At 45.2% G+C, this 17990-nt stretch overlaps 2 protein-coding genes across 4 annotated transcripts in view; one reads left to right on the top strand and one right to left on the bottom strand.

Annotated features, from left to right (window-relative positions):
- The window catches only part of ift74 (intraflagellar transport 74), a 47017-nt gene that overhangs the window by 28304 nt on the left and 723 nt on the right, over positions 1-17990 (top strand). Inside the window, exons 19-20 of one of the 2 annotated variants that reach the window (XM_072378789.1) lie at positions 4989-5049; positions 5714-5856. In XM_072378789.1, coding sequence (XP_072234890.1) covers positions 4989-5049; positions 5714-5829 — 177 coding nt within the window. In that variant the 3' untranslated portion in view covers positions 5830-5856. Of the gene's footprint in view, positions 1-4988; positions 5050-5713; positions 6037-17990 lie in introns of those variants that run through there. The other variant, XM_072378788.1, reaches the window with a different exon arrangement.
- The window catches only part of zcchc2 (zinc finger, CCHC domain containing 2), a 35817-nt gene continuing 24021 nt past the window's right edge, over positions 6195-17990 (bottom strand). For both annotated transcript variants that reach the window (XM_072378786.1, XM_072378787.1), the window contains exons 12-14: positions 13448-13564; positions 11726-13354; positions 6195-9093 (exon numbers count right to left, since the gene is read on the bottom strand). In XM_072378786.1, the coding sequence (XP_072234887.1) occupies positions 9032-9093; positions 11726-13354; positions 13448-13564 (1808 nt within the window). In that variant the 3' untranslated portion in view covers positions 6195-9031. The remainder of the gene's footprint in view (positions 9094-11725; positions 13355-13447; positions 13565-17990) is intronic.

The following is a 17990-nucleotide window of genomic DNA, read 5'->3' as shown; positions in this document are numbered from 1 at the left end:
ATCTTCAGGCCTCAGGCAGCTCTGCATTAAAAGCAGACCTGATTCTGTCCTGGAAATCACTGCCTGGGCTCAGGAACACTTCCAGGAATCACTGTCTGTGAGCACAGCTGAAATCTTCAGGCCTCAGGCAGCTCTGCATTAAAAGCAGACCTGATTCTGTCCTGGAAATCACTGCCTGGGCTCAGGAACACTTCCAGGAATCACTGTCTGTGAGCACAGCTGAAATCTTCAGGCCTCAGGCAGCTCTGCATTAAAAGCAGACCTGATTCTGTCCTGGAAATCACTGCCTGGGCTCAGGAACACTTCCAGGAATCACTGTCTGTGAGCACAGCTGAAATCTTCAGGCCTCAGGCAGCTCTGCATTAAAAGCAGACCTGATTCTGTCCTGGAAATCACTGCCTGGGCTCAGGAACACTTCCAGGAATCACTGTCTGTGAGCACAGCTGAAATCTTCAGGCCTCAGGCAGCTCTGCATTAAAAGCAGACCTGATTCTGTCCTGGAAATCACTGCCTGGGCTCAGGAACACTTCCAGGAATCACTGTCTGTGAGCACAGCTGAAATCTTCAGGCCTCAGGCAGCTCTGCATTAAAAGCAGACCTGATTCTGTCCTGGAAATCACTGCCTGGGCTCAGGAACACTTCCAGGAATCACTGTCTGTGAGCACAGCTGAAATCTTCAGGCCTCAGGCAGCTCTGCATTAAAAGCAGACCTGATTCTGTCCTGGAAATCACTGCCTGGGCTCAGGAACACTTCCAGGAATCACTGTCTGTGAGCACAGCTGAAATCTTCAGGCCTCAGGCAGCTCTGCATTAAAAGCAGACCTGATTCTGTCCTGGAAATCACTGCCTGGGCTCAGGAACACTTCCAGGAATCACTGTCTGTGAGCACAGCTGAAATCTTCAGGCCTCAGGCAGCTCTGCATTAAAAGCAGACCTGATTCTGTCCTGGAAATCACTGCCTGGGCTCAGGAACACTTCCAGGAATCACTGTCTGTGAGCACAGCTGAAATCTTCAGGCCTCAGGCAGCTCTGCATTAAAAGCAGACCTGATTCTGTCCTGGAAATCACTGCCTGGGCTCAGGAACACTTCCAGGAATCACTGTCTGTGAGCACAGCTGAAATCTTCAGGCCTCAGGCAGCTCTGCATTAAAAGCAGACCGGATTCTGTCCTGGAAATCACTGCCTGGGCTCAGGAACACTTCCAGGAATCACTGTCTGTGAGCACAGCTGAAATCTTCAGGCCTCAGGCAGCTCTGCATTAAAAGCAGACCTGATTCTGTCCTGGAAATCACTGCCTGGGCTCAGGAACACTTCCAGGAATCACTGTCTGTGAGCACAGCTGAAATCTTCAGGCCTCAGGCAGCTCTGCATTAAAAGCAGACCTGATTCTGTCCTGGAAATCACTGCCTGGGCTCAGGAACACTTCCAGGAATCACTGTCTGTGAGCACAGCTGAAATCTTCAGGCCTCAGGCAGCTCTGCATTAAAAGCAGACCGGATTCTGTCCTGGAAATCACTGCCTGGGCTCAGGAACACTTCCAGGAATCACTGTCTGTGAACACAGCTGAAATCTTCAGGCCTCAGGCAGCTCTGCATTAAAAGCAGACCTGATTCTGTCCTGGAAATCACTGCCTGGGCTCAGGAACACTTCCAGGAATCACTGTCTGTGAGCACAGCTGAAATCTTCAGGCCTCAGGCAGCTCTGCATTAAAAGCAGACCTGATTCTGTCCTGGAAATCACTGCCTGGGCTCAGGAACACTTCCAGGAATCACTGTCTGTGAGCACAGCTGAAATCTTCAGGCCTCAGGCAGCTCTGCATTAAAAGCAGACCTGATTCTGTCCTGGAAATCACTGCCTGGGCTCAGGAACACCTCCAGGAATCACTGTCTGTGAGCACAGCTGAAATCTTCAGGCCTCAGGCAGCTCTGCATTAAAAGCAGACCTGATTCTGTCCTGGAAATCACTGCCTGGGCTCAGGAACACTTCCAGGAATCACTGTCTGTGAGCACAGCTGAAATCTTCAGGCCTCAGGCAGCTCTGCATTAAAAGCAGACCTGATTCTGTCCTGGAAATCACTGCCTGGGCTCAGGAACACTTCCAGGAATCACTGTCTGTGAGCACAGCTGAAATCTTCAGGCCTCAGGCAGCTCTGCATTAAAAGCAGACCTGATTCTGTCCTGGAAATCACTGCCTGGGCTCAGGAACACTTCCAGGAATCACTGTCTGTGAACACAGCTGAAATCTTCAGGCCTCAGGCAGCTCTGCATTAAAAGCAGACCTGATTCTGTCCTGGAAATCACTGCCTGGGCTCAGGAACACTTCCAGGAATCACTGTCTGTGAACACAGCTGAAATCTTCAGGCCTCAGGCAGCTCTGCATTAAAAGCAGACCTGATTCTGTCCTGGAAATCACTGCCTGGGCTCAGGAACACTTCCAGGAATCACTGTCTGTGAGCACAGCTGAAATCTTCAGGCCTCAGGCAGCTCTGCATTAAAAGCAGACCGGATTCTGTCCTGGAAATCACTGCCTGGGCTCAGGAACACTTCCAGGAATCACTGTCTGTGAGCACAGCTGAAATCTTCAGGCCTCAGGCAGCTCTGCATTAAAAGCAGACCTGATTCTGTCCTGGAAATCACTGCCTGGGCTCAGGAACACTTCCAGGAATCACTGTCTGTGAGCACAGCTGAAATCTTCAGGCCTCAGGCAGCTCTGCATTAAAAGCAGACCTGATTCTGTCCTGGAAATCACTGCCTGGGCTCAGGAACACTTCCAGGAATCACTGTCTGTGAGCACAGCTGAAATCTTCAGGCCTCAGGCAGCTCTGCATTAAAAGCAGACCGGATTCTGTCCTGGAAATCACTGCCTGGGCTCAGGAACACTTCCAGGAATCACTGTCTGTGAGCACAGCTGAAATCTTCAGGCCTCAGGCAGCTCTGCATTAAAAGCAGACCTGATTCTGTCCTGGAAATCACTGCCTGGGCTCAGGAACACTTCCAGGAATCACTGTCTGTGAGCACAGCTGAAATCTTCAGGCCTCAGGCAGCTCTGCATTAAAAGCAGACCTGATTCTGTCCTGGAAATCACTGCCTGGGCTCAGGAACACTTCCAGGAATCACTGTCTGTGAGCACAGCTGAAATCTTCAGGCCTCAGGCAGCTCTGCATTAAAAGCAGACCTGATTCTGTCCTGGAAATCACTGCCTGGGCTCAGGAACACTTCCAGGAATCACTGTCTGTGAGCACAGCTGAAATCTTCAGGCCTCAGGCAGCTCTGCATTAAAAGCAGACCTGATTCTGTCCTGGAAATCACTGCCTGGGCTCAGGAACACTTCCAGGAATCACTGTCTGTGAGCACAGCTGAAATCTTCAGGCCTCAGGCAGCTCTGCATTAAAAGCAGACCTGATTCTGTCCTGGAAATCACTGCCTGGGCTCAGGAACACTTCCAGGAATCACTGTCTGTGAGCACAGCTGAAATCTTCAGGCCTCAGGCAGCTCTGCATTAAAAGCAGACCTGATTCTGTCCTGGAAATCACTGCCTGGGCTCAGGAACACTTCCAGGAATCACTGTCTGTGAGCACAGCTGAAATCTTCAGGCCTCAGGCAGCTCTGCATTAAAAGCAGACCTGATTCTGTCCTGGAAATCACTGCCTGGGCTCAGGAACACTTCCAGGAATCACTGTCTGTGAGCACAGCTGAAATCTTCAGGCCTCAGGCAGCTCTGCATTAAAAGCAGACCTGATTCTGTCCTGGAAATCACTGCCTGGGCTCAGGAACACTTCCAGGAATCACTGTCTGTGAGCACAGCTGAAATCTTCAGGCCTCAGGCAGCTCTGCATTAAAAGCAGACCTGATTCTGTCCTGGAAATCACTGCCTGGGCTCAGGAACACTTCCAGGAATCACTGTCTGTGAGCACAGCTGAAATCTTCAGGCCTCAGGCAGCTCTGCATTAAAAGCAGACCTGATTCTGTCCTGGAAATCACTGCCTGGGCTCAGGAACACTTCCAGGAATCACTGTCTGTGAGCACAGCTGAAATCTTCAGGCCTCAGGCAGCTCTGCATTAAAAGCAGACCTGATTCTGTCCTGGAAATCACTGCCTGGGCTCAGGAACACTTCCAGGAATCACTGTCTGTGAACACAGCTGAAATCTTCAGGCCTCAGGCAGCTCTGCATTAAAAGCAGACCTGATTCTGTCCTGGAAATCACTGCCTGGGCTCAGGAACACTTCCAGGAATCACTGTCTGTGAGCACAGCTGAAATCTTCAGGCCTCAGGCAGCTCTGCATTAAAAGCAGACCTGATTCTGTCCTGGAAATCACTGCCTGGGCTCAGGAACACTTCCAGGAATCACTGTCTGTGAGCACAGCTGAAATCTTCAGGCCTCAGGCAGCTCTGCATTAAAAGCAGACCTGATTCTGTCCTGGAAATCACTGCCTGGGCTCAGGAACACTTCCAGGAATCACTGTCTGTGAGCACAGCTGAAATCTTCAGGCCTCAGGCAGCTCTGCATTAAGAGCAGACCTGATTCTGTCCTGGAAATCACTGCCTGGGCTCAGGAACACAGCTCAGCGTAACATCCACAGATGCAGGTTAAAGCTCCATCAGGCAGAGAAGAAGCCACATGTGAACATGATCCAGAGGCACGGCCGTCTCCTCTGGACCGAAGCTCATTTAAGAGGGACTGAGGCAGCATGGGAAACTGTTCTGTGGTCAGATGGAAATCATGCGTACAGACTGTTGTTAAAAGAAGAGGGGGTGCCACACAGTGGGAAACACGGACCTGTCCCAACCTTTACAGACTGATATTTTTCATTTTTCAACACTTGATGTGTTTTTTATGATCTATTTTGAATAAATGATTGGTTTAAGATATCTGCAAATAATCAGCAACAATAATCTGTAACTGTCACAGTCAGACCTCTGAAACCTGATCGTATCCCTAAGACGGAAACAGAAAAGTGTGTGTGTGTGTGTGTGAACTGTTATTACAGCTGGCAAACCTGGAGAGGAAATGGCAGCACTTGGAGCAGAACAACTTTGTCATGAAAGAGTGTATCCTTCAGAAAGCTGACTCCTTTCCATCAGTTTGGGGCTTCAGCCCATTTGAGCTCTGGGATTCCACACACGAACGGATCATTTCTGGTCCTGCTGCAGGACCAGACTGTTGTGCTCCATTTGACTCTGAACCTGTTCATCGTAGCGTTCACAGATGTGAAATACTTGATCAACTCATTAAACAAATGTCCAACATAGTTATTCTGCTGGGGGAAAAGAGCTTCTCGTACTACTATCCGTGCTTCCAGGCCATTTTCTCTCTTAATAATAGTTTTAGCTACTGTTAGCACATGTTTCTTGTGTTTACCTTGAATTTAATGTGACATTTCTTCCACAAAGGCAGATCCAAGCACTTTACATACGCACCAATGTGTATGAATTCATGAATATTGCTGTTTTGAGTGGCGGAGGCATCAGTTTCCATCACCTTACACAGTAATCCTATAATAGTCAGTCTCAGGGATGTTACTGTCAGATCTGAACAGAGGTGATACATGCAAAGCACTTCTATTCAATATCTAAAGTGGCACAGAGGACATTTCCACCAGAAAATCACAAAGAAAAGCAGTCAGATTGTTCCATTTCATATAAATCTTGAGACAGCAGCTGTGTGAGGTCCAGCAGAAGTCACACACTGGTCTTTCTTTAACTGCAACATCAGACATTGCCTCCAAATCTCAGGAGAGTGACTACGCCCCAGTCGCCAAGAACGTCTCCCAACAGGTCGCCGAGTACAACGAGAGCCTGAAGGAGTCGCTGCAAAACAACAGGAGTTAAACACACATCACATCCAGCTGGAAGCTGGTTAGTAATAGCCCTCAGGTTACCTTTTCCTTAGTCAAAGCCGAGTTAAGCTCCAGCTGCTCTCTGCTCTTGTAAAGACACACCGTGATGATGATGATGATGATTTTTTGTGTCTTTCTCATCCTGTCTGTGTCGTGCTGGTGTTTTCTGTGTTTATCCTTGAAAACAAAAGATTAAAGGAAACAAATGTCAACCTAAAACAGGAAGTTAATTTATCCAAGCAGGAATCCAAGCTTCCGTTTGCACCAGATTTCTACAGATTTCACCTTTAATCCATAGCTTCCACTATGGAGGGTTAAAGAAGTTTTCATCATGTAAAATAAGCAAATCAGGACAAATTCACTTTTAATATTTATTGCTTTTAATGACAGGAAAAATGGTCAACAATTTGCATAAAATCCAAATTCCACTCTAGAAATATATTTGACCTTTCCAGTACACATATCAAAGTACAGTAAACATAACAGCTGAGGGGGACCCCTTGCAAATGTACAGTACAGCATTTTTTCAAACAGCTCAACACAACAGTACTTGGGTTGTTGGGTGCGTCCTCGGTGCAAACACCGGACGCCCCGTCCCTCCGCAGTCTGAGTGGTTGGTGCTCGCTGCTTGTAATCCAGAGCTCTTCAATGAGGGAAACAGTTTGAAGCTTAAATTATGACCAAAGTAAAACCGGAAACATTCAGCTCAACAGCATCAGATATTTCAGTCTCCACCACTTGAATCTCCTGACTGTCACTATCAGGATCAGATCAGTCCTAAACCAACGCCGGGACATGAGGCTGGGCAGTGATGGTAGACACATGCACACAGAACCAAGCGGCTGCTATGTGGGAACCACATGAATAAAACCGCTTCCGAGATGCAACGGGAAACACGCTTCTCTTCAGTGTCCTGTTCTTTTCAGGACAACTATCCACACTCATGGAACCCTAAAAGGTTCACAATTAAACCTTTTTCACCACTGAAAGAAATATTCAAACTTTGCTTGGAACAATGAAATGTCACACTAACTATTTTCAGCTTCCTAACGTAACCAGTTAGCTCATGTTAGCTCAAGCGAAAACGCTGAAGTAACTAAACTGCTTAAGACAACATGCAGCCAACTAGCTAGACAAGCTATTACTGCTGATCATTGTGGTTAAACACTATCAGTGTTAGCTAGCACCTTGTCTGGAATGACCAGTGGACACAGGAGGCGTGTCTCCTGTTTGCTCTTCATAGAGCTGTGGGTCAGTCTCTGAGTAGCAGACAGAAAATGCTTCAGAGGTTAGTGATTAGGCAGCTAATGCTAACCGTTTCAGTTCGGTCACTTATGTTTTCCAGCCGACAGGCACCAACTGAAAAATCTGCTTCCAAGTACTGCAGCGGGTGATCAGAGAAAGCAGAGGGACAGTGAGGAGACTCCCAATGTGTCATGAGTGTCAAACAGACATTTCAAAATAATACTGGGACTTTAGAAGGAAATACTACATTGAATCACTAACATTTTGTCACAACCCAAATTTAATTAGTTTCAAAGATACATTAGCTGAAACTATTCATTTATTATCATTTAATGTACACCTGAACACTGCCATCTTAAATTATTTTGAATGAATTTCAAAATACCTTCAAAGAACCCTCAGAAAACATAAAAAAAACACATTTCATCAAATCAGATCAACATATTCAAGTTTATCTACAAACATATACTCAAGTATCAATTGTCATGTCTGTCATACATGTTAAAAATGAAGATTCACGAAGTTAAACTACAGATACTTCCCATTCGTTCTTTCACTAAACAAGCCCAGAAACAGTCTGGTGTTGTCTGTCAGTGTTTGAAAAGATGGCGGCACGCTGCTCTCCTCTGAACAGCCCGGGAGTTCCCGTTCCAACGGTTTTCCTCACACCATTACTACTGTCCACTTCTTCTGGTGGATACTGTCTGCAAGCCTGTGCGGCCATGGTGTGACAGCAGCACACACACACACACACACACCTGTGTGTTTGCACATTTATTTCTTCTAATATTTGCTGATACATTCAGAGCCTTTGCTGCTACCACCAGGCTTGACCCAGTAGGGCCAATACCACACGGTGGCCAACCTTCCATGATACTGCATGAACATCGTCCTACTGCAGGAGTGGGGGTGCCACCCTCCTGTACAGCCATCTATCTACCCGTCTTCCTGAACGCTCCATGACAAAACTGAATGGATGAGACAGAGGAAGTTGTATCTTTGTCTTACAAGCTTAAGCGGTATTTCTGAAATGAAAGTGGTACTTTCCTGCTTTGGCCACACGTCACGACCACAGAGCTGGCTCACACCAACAATCTGATTCAAGTCACATTTGTGTCTCTGTTTGAAGCAAAAAGAAAAAACAGAGTGGCAGGTAGAGGAAGGAGAAGGATCCCAAACTGCAGAAGATGACACGCGACCAGGGCAGAGTGGTGTTGTGTTGCGTTTCTGAATCACCTTCAGCTTCATTCAAAAACACTGACATCTCATCGACTACAATGTTAGCCATTTTAATACAATGCTGAGTAGTTCCGATTTCAGGTTGATCAAAAACAATCTGTGGTGTTCTGCCATAGTGAGTACATCCCAGTAAAAAATGTACACATTGAAAAAGAATAAAACTAACTCAAAAGCAGCAGTTACCTTCCAAACATTCTATATATCAAGTGGAAAAAATGCATTTGATTCATACACGTTGATACAGGATCCTTAGTTAGAAATGAGACATTCAACAAGCTAAGACTGAAGACATCAAGTCCATTTTGCTTACATTAATTAGGATTATTGGTCTTTGAAAGCTGCTGCACAAGTTTGCCAGACAGTAAAATCCAAGATGAACAGTAATTATGAGGAAAAAGCATAAAAAGGCTCTTTTACAAATAAGTGTATAAGAACATTTCAGCTGAGACTAAAATCCCCACTTTATGTAAAAACAAACAAAAAAATCTCTTAACTTCCAAATAATTAAGTAATAATTTAAGATTTTCCAACCCTCAGTGCAAAAATATAAAAAACTGAAAGGGAAGGGAGTCCCATGACCCCATGAGAAGTGGCAGGCACATGTTCTCAGGCTTTGTCTGCCGAGCAGCTGCTCAGAAGCTTCAGTGCACTGTTCACACAGTACCTGGAGAAGAACAGAGCAGGAAGCCCTCCTCTTCTCTTCCTCTTCTTCAGTCAGCATTGTCGAGCGCTTCTGAGATGTGGGATGCTGCGTACTTTAACCGGAAAACACCTGCAACGCACCCACAGTCGTATCAGGATGGATTTCAACACACAAAAATACATCTGAGCATTAGGGTGTGGGTGGGGTACTGGCTCAGGGTAAGATAATGAGCTTTACTGGCCTTCAGGAACAACAGGCCTGCTTTACTCTGAATCTATATTCCCAAACATAAATCGATAACTTGTCCTTTCTTTCTTTTGGCCAAAGCTGAAATAATGTGGAACTGTGTTAAAAAAGCTGGCTGTGGCATCCGGTTGGCTTTCAGTGTAGTGCTTTAATGTAAGATAACTTCTGCCCAAGTGCTAATTCTTTCCATTTATATTTGTTCCTTTATTACCACGGAGTATTAGGGCCACATTTTAAAAAAACTATTTTTTTAAATTAATTATGAGATTAAAGTCGTTATTGAATAGATCCCCTGCTTTCACCTGCTCCGTGTGTCAGATGTTTAGTTACTCCTCTGCCTCCTTTAGTGGTAATGGTACATGTAACAAATGTAGTCTTTTTGTAGTTTTGGAGCCAAGGTTATCTGAATTGGAAGCTCGGCTCTGCACTGTTGAAAACCACCCGATAGCGAGCCAGGCTCCTTTTGCCAGTGCGGAGCCAACTAGCGTAGTTAGCTCTGTTAGTCGTACCCGAGCAGATCCCGAGCAGCCGGGACTTAAGAGTGGCTGGGTGACTGTCAGGAAGAGGAGGCATAGTCCTAAAGTCAAGCCCGTGGTTCACCATCAACCTGTCCACGTTTCAAATAGATTTTCCCCACTCAGCGACACACCCGCTGAGGACAAAACCCTGGTAATTGGCAGCTCTATAGTCAGAAACGTGGCATTAGTGACACCAGCAACCATAGTCAAATGCATTCCAGGGGCCAGAGCGGGCGACATAGAATCCTATTTAAAACTGCTGGCTAAGGATAAGCGGAAATACGGTAAAATAGTTATTCACGTCGGCGGTAATGACACCCGGTTACGCCAATCGGAGGTCACTAAAATTAATGTTGCATCGGTGTGTAATTTTGTGTAGTTTTCTCTGGACCCCTGCCAAATCTGACCAGTGATGACATGTTTAGCCGCATGTCCTCATTCAATCTCTGGTTGTCTAGATGGTGTCCAGCAAACAACGTGGGCTACATAGATAATTGGCAATCTTTCTGGAGAAAACTATTAAATGTGGTTTGCTGAATATTAGATCTCTCCTTTGGAAGTCTCTGTTAGTGAATGATTTGATCTGTGATCATCATATTGATATATTTTGTTTTACAGAAACCTGCCTGCAGCAGAAGGATCATGTTAGCATTAATGAATCAACTCCCTCTGACTATTTAAATGTTCATGTTCCTAGAACCACAGGCAGAGGAGGAGGAGTGGCAGCTATCTTCAGATCAGGGTTACTAATCAGTCCTAGACCCAAGATTAGTTTTAGCTCTTTTGAATCTCTGATTCTCAGTTTTTCCCACCCAAAGTGGAAATGACAAAAACCTCTTGTGTTTGTTGTTGTGTATCGTCCGCCTGGCCCTTATTCTGAGTTTCTGTCTGAATTCTCAGAGTTTTTATCCCAGTTAGTGCTGAGTACAGATGAAGTCATTGTAGTGGGGGACTTTAATATTCATGTAGATGTTGAAAATGACAGCCTAAATATTAACTTTAATTCTATATTAGACTTTATTGGATTTTCTCAAAGTGTTCACAGACCTACTCACTGCCTTAACCCTTGACCTTGTGCTGACTTATGGCATTGAGAGGGAACAGTTAACAGTGAACACGTCACATCAGTTTTAAAATCTTTACACTGGCTTCCAGTCAGTCACAGAATAGAATTTAAAAGCCTGCTGATGGTTTACAAATCCCAGAACGGTTTAGGCCCAAAATACATCTGTGATATGTTCAGAGAATATAAACACAGCAGAGCTCTTAGATCCAAGAACTCAAGTCAGCTGGTCCAGTCCAGAGTCCAGACTAAACCTGGAGAAGCAGCATTTAGCTGTTATGCTGCAAACAAGTGGAACAAACTGCCAGAGGAGATTAAACTGTCACCAAATGAAGACATTTTTAGATCCAGGTTAAAAACATTTATTTTCTCATGTGTCTATGCATGAAATCTGCACGGTATCTTTCAATTTATCTAGACTGTTGCTTGTTTTATTCCTTTCTCTATACATTCTTTTATGCATTTTTAATGCTTCTTCCACTCCCTGCTGCAGTGCTTTTATTTTATTTAAAGCACTTTGAATTGTTTTGTACAAGAAATGTGCTACAAATACATTTGACTCGACTATAAGAGGATGTGATAACTGAACCACAGCAATATTGATGATTTATTGGAAACCAAAACTTAAAAAAAACTTCAACCTCTTGAACTATAAACTATGTGCACAGAGGTGTCAGCATATGGCTCTGGTGCTCTGTCAGGGTCTACGCACGAGGCCTTCAGGCACAGACGCGATGTAGCTGGCAGAAGAGCCCAAGGGTTGGGTGGTCTATCACCCTCTTAAGGTTCTCTATAGCTCAACCATCCAAAGCTAACCCACCACGGCTGAATTAAACAGCTTGAATCCTACTTTGTGAGGATGGGATGCAACTATTTGTCTGATCTAAGCGTACATTACAGGACACTTGGGGGTTCCGATGGAGAACTGCGTTACCTTGCTGTGTGGAGTCTATGGAAGGCTGGTTGCAGTCCTGAGCGTAGTGGCCACTCACACCACAGTTGTAACAGGATACATTGCCATTCTTCTTATTGACTCCACCTCCTGCCAGGGCAGCAGCTGGCAGCATCCCCATAGGATTAGAGTATACAGGCTGGTAGACACGCTGACAGAACGATGCCGCTGGTGCCATCTGTTGCTGGAGACTGTAGTTGGCAGCGGCAGCGGCAGCAGCTGCCACCGCTGCTGCAGCCTGGTTGCCCATCATATGTGACGGCACATCTGCATGACTGTGAGAGTGACTGTGAAGGTAGGGGGATGGGTGTGCAGGAGGTGGAGCAGATGGGAAAAAGGGGGACAGGGTGGCTGCACCGTTGGCCTGGTGAGGAGGATGGGCCTGGGTGAGGTAGCTGTTACTGCACATGCTCGTGAGATGGAAGAGAGACGGAGGAACGCTGAACACCTGGCGTGCTGCTGCCGCCGCCGCCGCCATCTGGTGGGTGGGGAAGAATAGAGGAGGTTGGCAGCCAGAGGCACCACTCACACTGTTGCTGATGCCTCGGCTTCCACAGTTGTTATGACAACCACAAGTCCCACAGCCCATTGGTTGCTGCTGCTGTTGTTGGAGGGGTGTTGGCTGCTGGGAAGACATCTGTTGCTGCTGAGTTAAAGGGTTGCTGGGGGCAACTGGGGCACTCCCACAGGAGGAGCTGCTGTTGTTGTAGGATGCACTGTCGCTCTGCGCCATGCTATGTGTAAGTGCTGGGCTGAGGCTCGGGGCAGGTCCAGATGTGTGTGTGGGCACAGCTGGAGGAACAGCTGTTTGTCCATTTCCAGAAGATGGAGCTACTCCAGAGACCATGGGTGCTCCCAGCGTAGGCATAACAGAAGTGGGTACAGGCGGCAGGCTGTAAGGGGAAGGCATGCCAGACTGTAAGGTCAAGCCATGGTGCTTGGCATGAGAAGTCTCCACTTGTGGAAGAGAGGAGCCCAGACCTGGGCTGACACTGGCTGGGTCTTGGCAGGACAGAAGAGGAGAAGAATAGGATGTGGGACCTGAAGACATGACATTCAAGGCTCTTACAGGGGCCTGGTGAGGATGAGAAGTATGTGGGGCAGCAGGAGGAGAATCACTCCCAGGAGGGCCGTCAGCACCACCCTGGCTGTGAGACAAAGCTGTTTTGAACCTCTGAACCAGCGGCTGCACAGCCAGATTTCCTGGAGGATGGAGGCCAGTAGGTGGAATCCCAAAGGTTACGAGCATGTCCCTCTTCTCTGCGTCTCCCACAATTCCAGGACCTTGGACGGGCGGAGGCACTAGAGACATCTGCATCATCAATGTCCCAGAAGGGAGCTTCCCATCGGGAATGATGCTTTGGCTGGGAGGAGAAACCAGTGGAAGACCAGGGTCAGTGGCCCCGTTGGGGAGCATGCAGGGCTGAGAATGCATGAAGGAAAGAGGGGGGAACTCTGTGCTGCTCTCTGGGCAGAGGGGCTCCAGCTGAGCCTCATGGATATTGGAAGACAGAGTATGGACAGAGGAGACTTCAGCTGGATCATGTGTGAAGAACATGTCAGGGGCCACGCCTTTACTGCAGTCATCAGAATGGCTGTCTGTATCCGACACTGAGATAGACAACAAGAAGAGTCACAGAAACTACACCATCACACTGCATCACTCCCCTGTGCACACTTTGCTTGTGTCAGCACATCTCTCACCTTTGTGGTTGTCATCCTCGCTGTCCAGGCTCTCTGGTCCTCGATGTTGAGGGCTGGATGGAGAGCTGTAGCATTCTGACGATGTTTCGCCACAGGTATCAGGACCAGAACCCCCATCTGCAACAACAGCTGAATGTCAGACTGCCAACTGCTGAGCTACTGAATATCCCCACAATATACCCACAAGGCCCACTGTGAACTTTGCTACCATGATGCACGGCACTCACTCTGACGATTCCTCAACAGCAGAATACTCATGCAAGTCACTCATCTGGTATGAAGTGCTCACTGAACCACAACATGTACTCTAGTGTCTGTGCTAACATGCCATAAGACAACAGGAAAAAGCGCGTTAATATGGCCACAGTGGAAGTGTTTAAACTTGGATACTACTGCTTCATCGGCCCTTGAGAGGGAACCCTACATACAATCGGTGAGAGAGAACATCACAAAGCCGACCTGTATGAACAGAAATGAAGGAAGAACTGATTTTTTTTTTTAATTGAAAATAGTAGGTAGTATGGAGGCACGTACCGTAATTGTCATATTCACTTACTACTACTTACTAGCAAGCAAAGTCTATGGACGGTGGATATCCCAGCTGTTGTTCCAGGCCATTATCTGAATGCCAGAATTTGTTAACAACTGACACTGAGTCAGGTCAAATCATGGACATGCAGAATAGTTTGTGGAAAGATGTTCACACTGGTCAGAATCCAGACAATCATAAATGGCCAGAATCAGTTAAGAAGAGCCATTTCATCAATCCAAAATCTGAATTATGGATCTAAAGCTGATAAATGACCTTGAAAAATAAAAACTCATAATTTGTGTCATGGCTATATAACTGAAGATAGTTTTATTAAACTACACTATCCAACATCCCTTTTATAGGTCTGATTTAATCAGACCCGAGCACCGAAGGGCTATTGTATCTGTAGTGTTTTTTGTTGTTTTTTTCCCCCCTGGGGGCACCGAAATACCCATATGAACTTAAGTTCATCCCATTCTTAATCCATAGGGTTTAATATGACACCGGCCCACCCTTAGTAGCTATAACAGCTTCAGCTCTTCTGGACAAGCTTTCCAAAAGGTTTAGGAGTGTGTTTATGGGAATTTTTGACCATTCTTCCAGAAGCGCATTTGTGAGGTCAGACACTGATGTTGGACAGAAGGTCTGGCTCTCAGTCTCTGCTCTAATTCATCCCAAAGGTGTTCTATCAGGTTGAGGTCAGGACTCTGCAGGCCAGTCAGGTTCTTCCACACCAAACTGGCTCATCCATGTCTTCATGGACCTTGCTTTGTGCACTGGTGCGCAGTCATGTTGGAGCAGGAAGGGGCCATCCCCAAACTGTTTCCACAGAGTTGGGAGCATGAAATGGAAGTGTGATTGGTCACTCCAGAGAAGGCGTCTCCACTGCTTTAGAGTCCAGTTTACACCACTGCATCCGACGCTTTGCATTGCACTTGGTGGTGTATGGCTTGGATGCAATTACCATGGAAACCCATTCCATGAAGCTCTCTGCTCACTGTTCTTGAGCTAATCTGAAGGCCACATGAAGTTTGGAGGTCTGTAGCGATTGGCTCTGCAGAAAATTGGTGACCACTGTGCGCCTCAGCATCCGCTGACCTCGCTCTGTCATTTTACGTGGCCGACCACTTCCTGGCTGAGCTGCTGTCATTCCTAATCGCATCCACTTTGTTATAACACCACTGACAGCTGACTGTGGAATATTTAGCAGAGGAAATTTCACGACTGGACTTGTTGCACAGGTGGCTTCCTATCAGGGTACCATGCTGGAGTTCACTGAGCTCCTGAGAGACCCGTTCTGTCACAGATGTAGAAGCATTTTATTATTATTTGGATAGGCGAGTGAATACTTTTCGTAATATAGTATAAATCGAAAAAATAAACAATCAACGTCATTTTGGGCTATTTTAGTGTTTCAAACGTTATGTTTTCACAGTCTCCTCTTACTGATTTCATAATAAAGGTAATTGCGCCATATAGTTTTAAGACGTGTGATTAAAAGTTATCAAAACCTTGAGTTTCTCAAACTTTGGCAACAGGAAGTCATATTTCACTCTTGGACCTAAGACATTATTCACCAGACCCTACTTAAAAGGTGGTCAGAAGACAGATAATAAGTGGATGACACTTTCCTTACAAAACAGTGACTTTTTCTCTGTGGCAACAAGACAAATTTCAATTTCACTTTCAATTTCATGACCAGAAAAGTCATAATTTGCTAATATCTCATCCAAATGGTACCAAATTTACAGGGTATTCTCTCTTTTGTGCCCTGAACAGAACTATATGCCTATAACTGCCAACGCCATAGTCCCGCCCACTGACCGTAGATTTTTTCGTTCTCAACTTACTGCTAAATTCCTCCCATAGAAAATGAATGGATTTCCATAAATAATGGAGCAAACTAAGCCCAATTTGAAGCACTATAACTCAGTTAAACTCCATCATAGAGACATCATTCAATGTTTAAAGGGATCAGGAAAGATGATACTTTTACTGAATTAAAGGGTTTGTTGATGTCTTTTATAGTTTTAACACAATGGCAGTTTAAGTTTTAGGAAAATGTATGCTCTGACAGTACTTCTCTCACTGAGAGAAAGAATTTTTCAGGTTAGACTGTTTTTGAACAGCGGCTGATTGTTGATGAAAGAAACACATATCCACACAGAAACATTGTGAGGACCTCCTCAGTCTAACTTTTAAAGTAAAAGCCTACATTACTGACAGCAACATACCAACAGGAAGACAAGGTTAAACAGATTTTCAAAATAAAAGCCACCTTACTTTAAGGTATATACCAAGACCAAGGCCTCTTAAGTCAGATTTTCATAGTAAAACCCTCTGTTACCTATAGTAATATACCAACAGTAAGGATTATTCAGTCTAATCTTTAAAAAAGAAAAGCCCAGCTGAACAAACAAGGAGTTGTCACAGCTATGTTATACATGTTTCACTATCAAAGTAAAATATTTCACAGGTTAACCTCAAGGGGGGGGGGGGTTTGTTCCGAGTCTGTCAGCCTCTGTCTGACTAAAACACACTGAATCCCCACAGCAGCCTGTCATTTAACTGAACCTCAGCCACCTCACACACAACCTTTCTCTCCATCTTCTTATGTCTACCTAAAAGGTTCCTTGCCCACCCATAGCATCAGGTCTCTCAGCGGGCAGTAGCTCCATCGGCACCCATCAAATTTTCTTCAGAAATTTTCTTGTTTGGTCTATTACTTATTACTCTGACCTTGATCACCACATCATATTCAAATGTGGTCAAACGAGATAAAATGCTGACAATCAATTGTTTCGAAAACTGGGACGTTTTGCAGGATGGCATATCTGTGATGGCGTGACAAACATTTATTTCGTGGTAATAAATAAAGCATTTCAAACTTTGGTCAGTAGTTCCTTAATCTTTTCAATATGCTTCAGTCTACGTACTGTATCCTCATTATTTAAGATGCTTCTTGTTAGATGTGAAGACATTTGCCATGTTACTCAGAGACGCACTGTCCTAGACATATTTTTCATGAAAGATAACTGATCATGTTTGCATGTCCGTATCGAATCATGTTCACAGGAGTCAATAGCCTTCTCTACAGCCTTCATGTGCCATACTCAATTACCAGTCAAAGTGCCGCTAAGGTGCGAGGGCCTTTATTGCTCTTTGAAGCTTTAATGATTATTATTCTTCTAGCAAATTAATTGCTTATTTGGGGGACGGCTGGAATTTGGCACACAATTATTGAATGATGAAAACTTTTTTAACATAACATACTCAGAAGTGGGCAGTGGAAATGACTCCACAGCGCCCCCTAAACTGCAGCCCTGAAGTCTACATTCAACGACATGCATAAAATTTGGTGCGTATGAGAACACGCCCTCAATATAGGGCTTTCCAAATATTGTGGATGAGTGTCAAAATGTCTCTATACCACCCTTTGCAATATTTGCGAAATTAACCCATGTCCACTACTTTCGACCATAGGTATGAAAATTGGCACATGCATGCAACATGTCAAGTTGCACAAAAAACCCTCCTGGAACTCTTAGCTACATCAAACAAGAAGTTAGCCATTTTGATTTGATTAGGTAAAATTTTGGCCTTTTTTAGGCCTCCTCTCTTAATGAACTACTTCTATATTCCTATTACCCTGAACCGTAGTGCGTACAAGCATAGAGCCCATGTCATTAAAAGTTATTGGAAACTTTACTTTTCCTCAAAGTGTGCGGCCACAGAGTGTGTGACACATTACAATTCAAACAGCCAAACAATTGAATTGTGATGTGTCATCATTTCATAGGAAGTTGTTCATTTGATCTTTGGCCTATTACTTTGAACTTATTAGCCACTTCAACTTCAAATGTGAAGAATGATAATAGATAACACCCCGATTCTTAATTTAGAAAACTTTTGGTGCAGGGCGTAGCCATGGCAGTGTGGCAAATTTTGATATCATGCCATGACCACAAAAGTGATTATAAATCACTCATATATCATCTGAAAAGCATTAAA

The sequence above is a fragment of the Leuresthes tenuis genome, unplaced genomic scaffold, assembly GCF_036924035.1.
Source record: "Leuresthes tenuis unplaced genomic scaffold, fLeuTen1.0.hap1 SCAF_24, whole genome shotgun sequence".
In the NCBI taxonomy this organism is placed as follows: domain Eukaryota; kingdom Metazoa; phylum Chordata; class Actinopteri; order Atheriniformes; family Atherinopsidae; genus Leuresthes; species Leuresthes tenuis.
The sequence above is the reverse complement of the archived record's forward strand: the minus strand, read 5'-3'. Positions and strand labels throughout refer to the sequence as shown.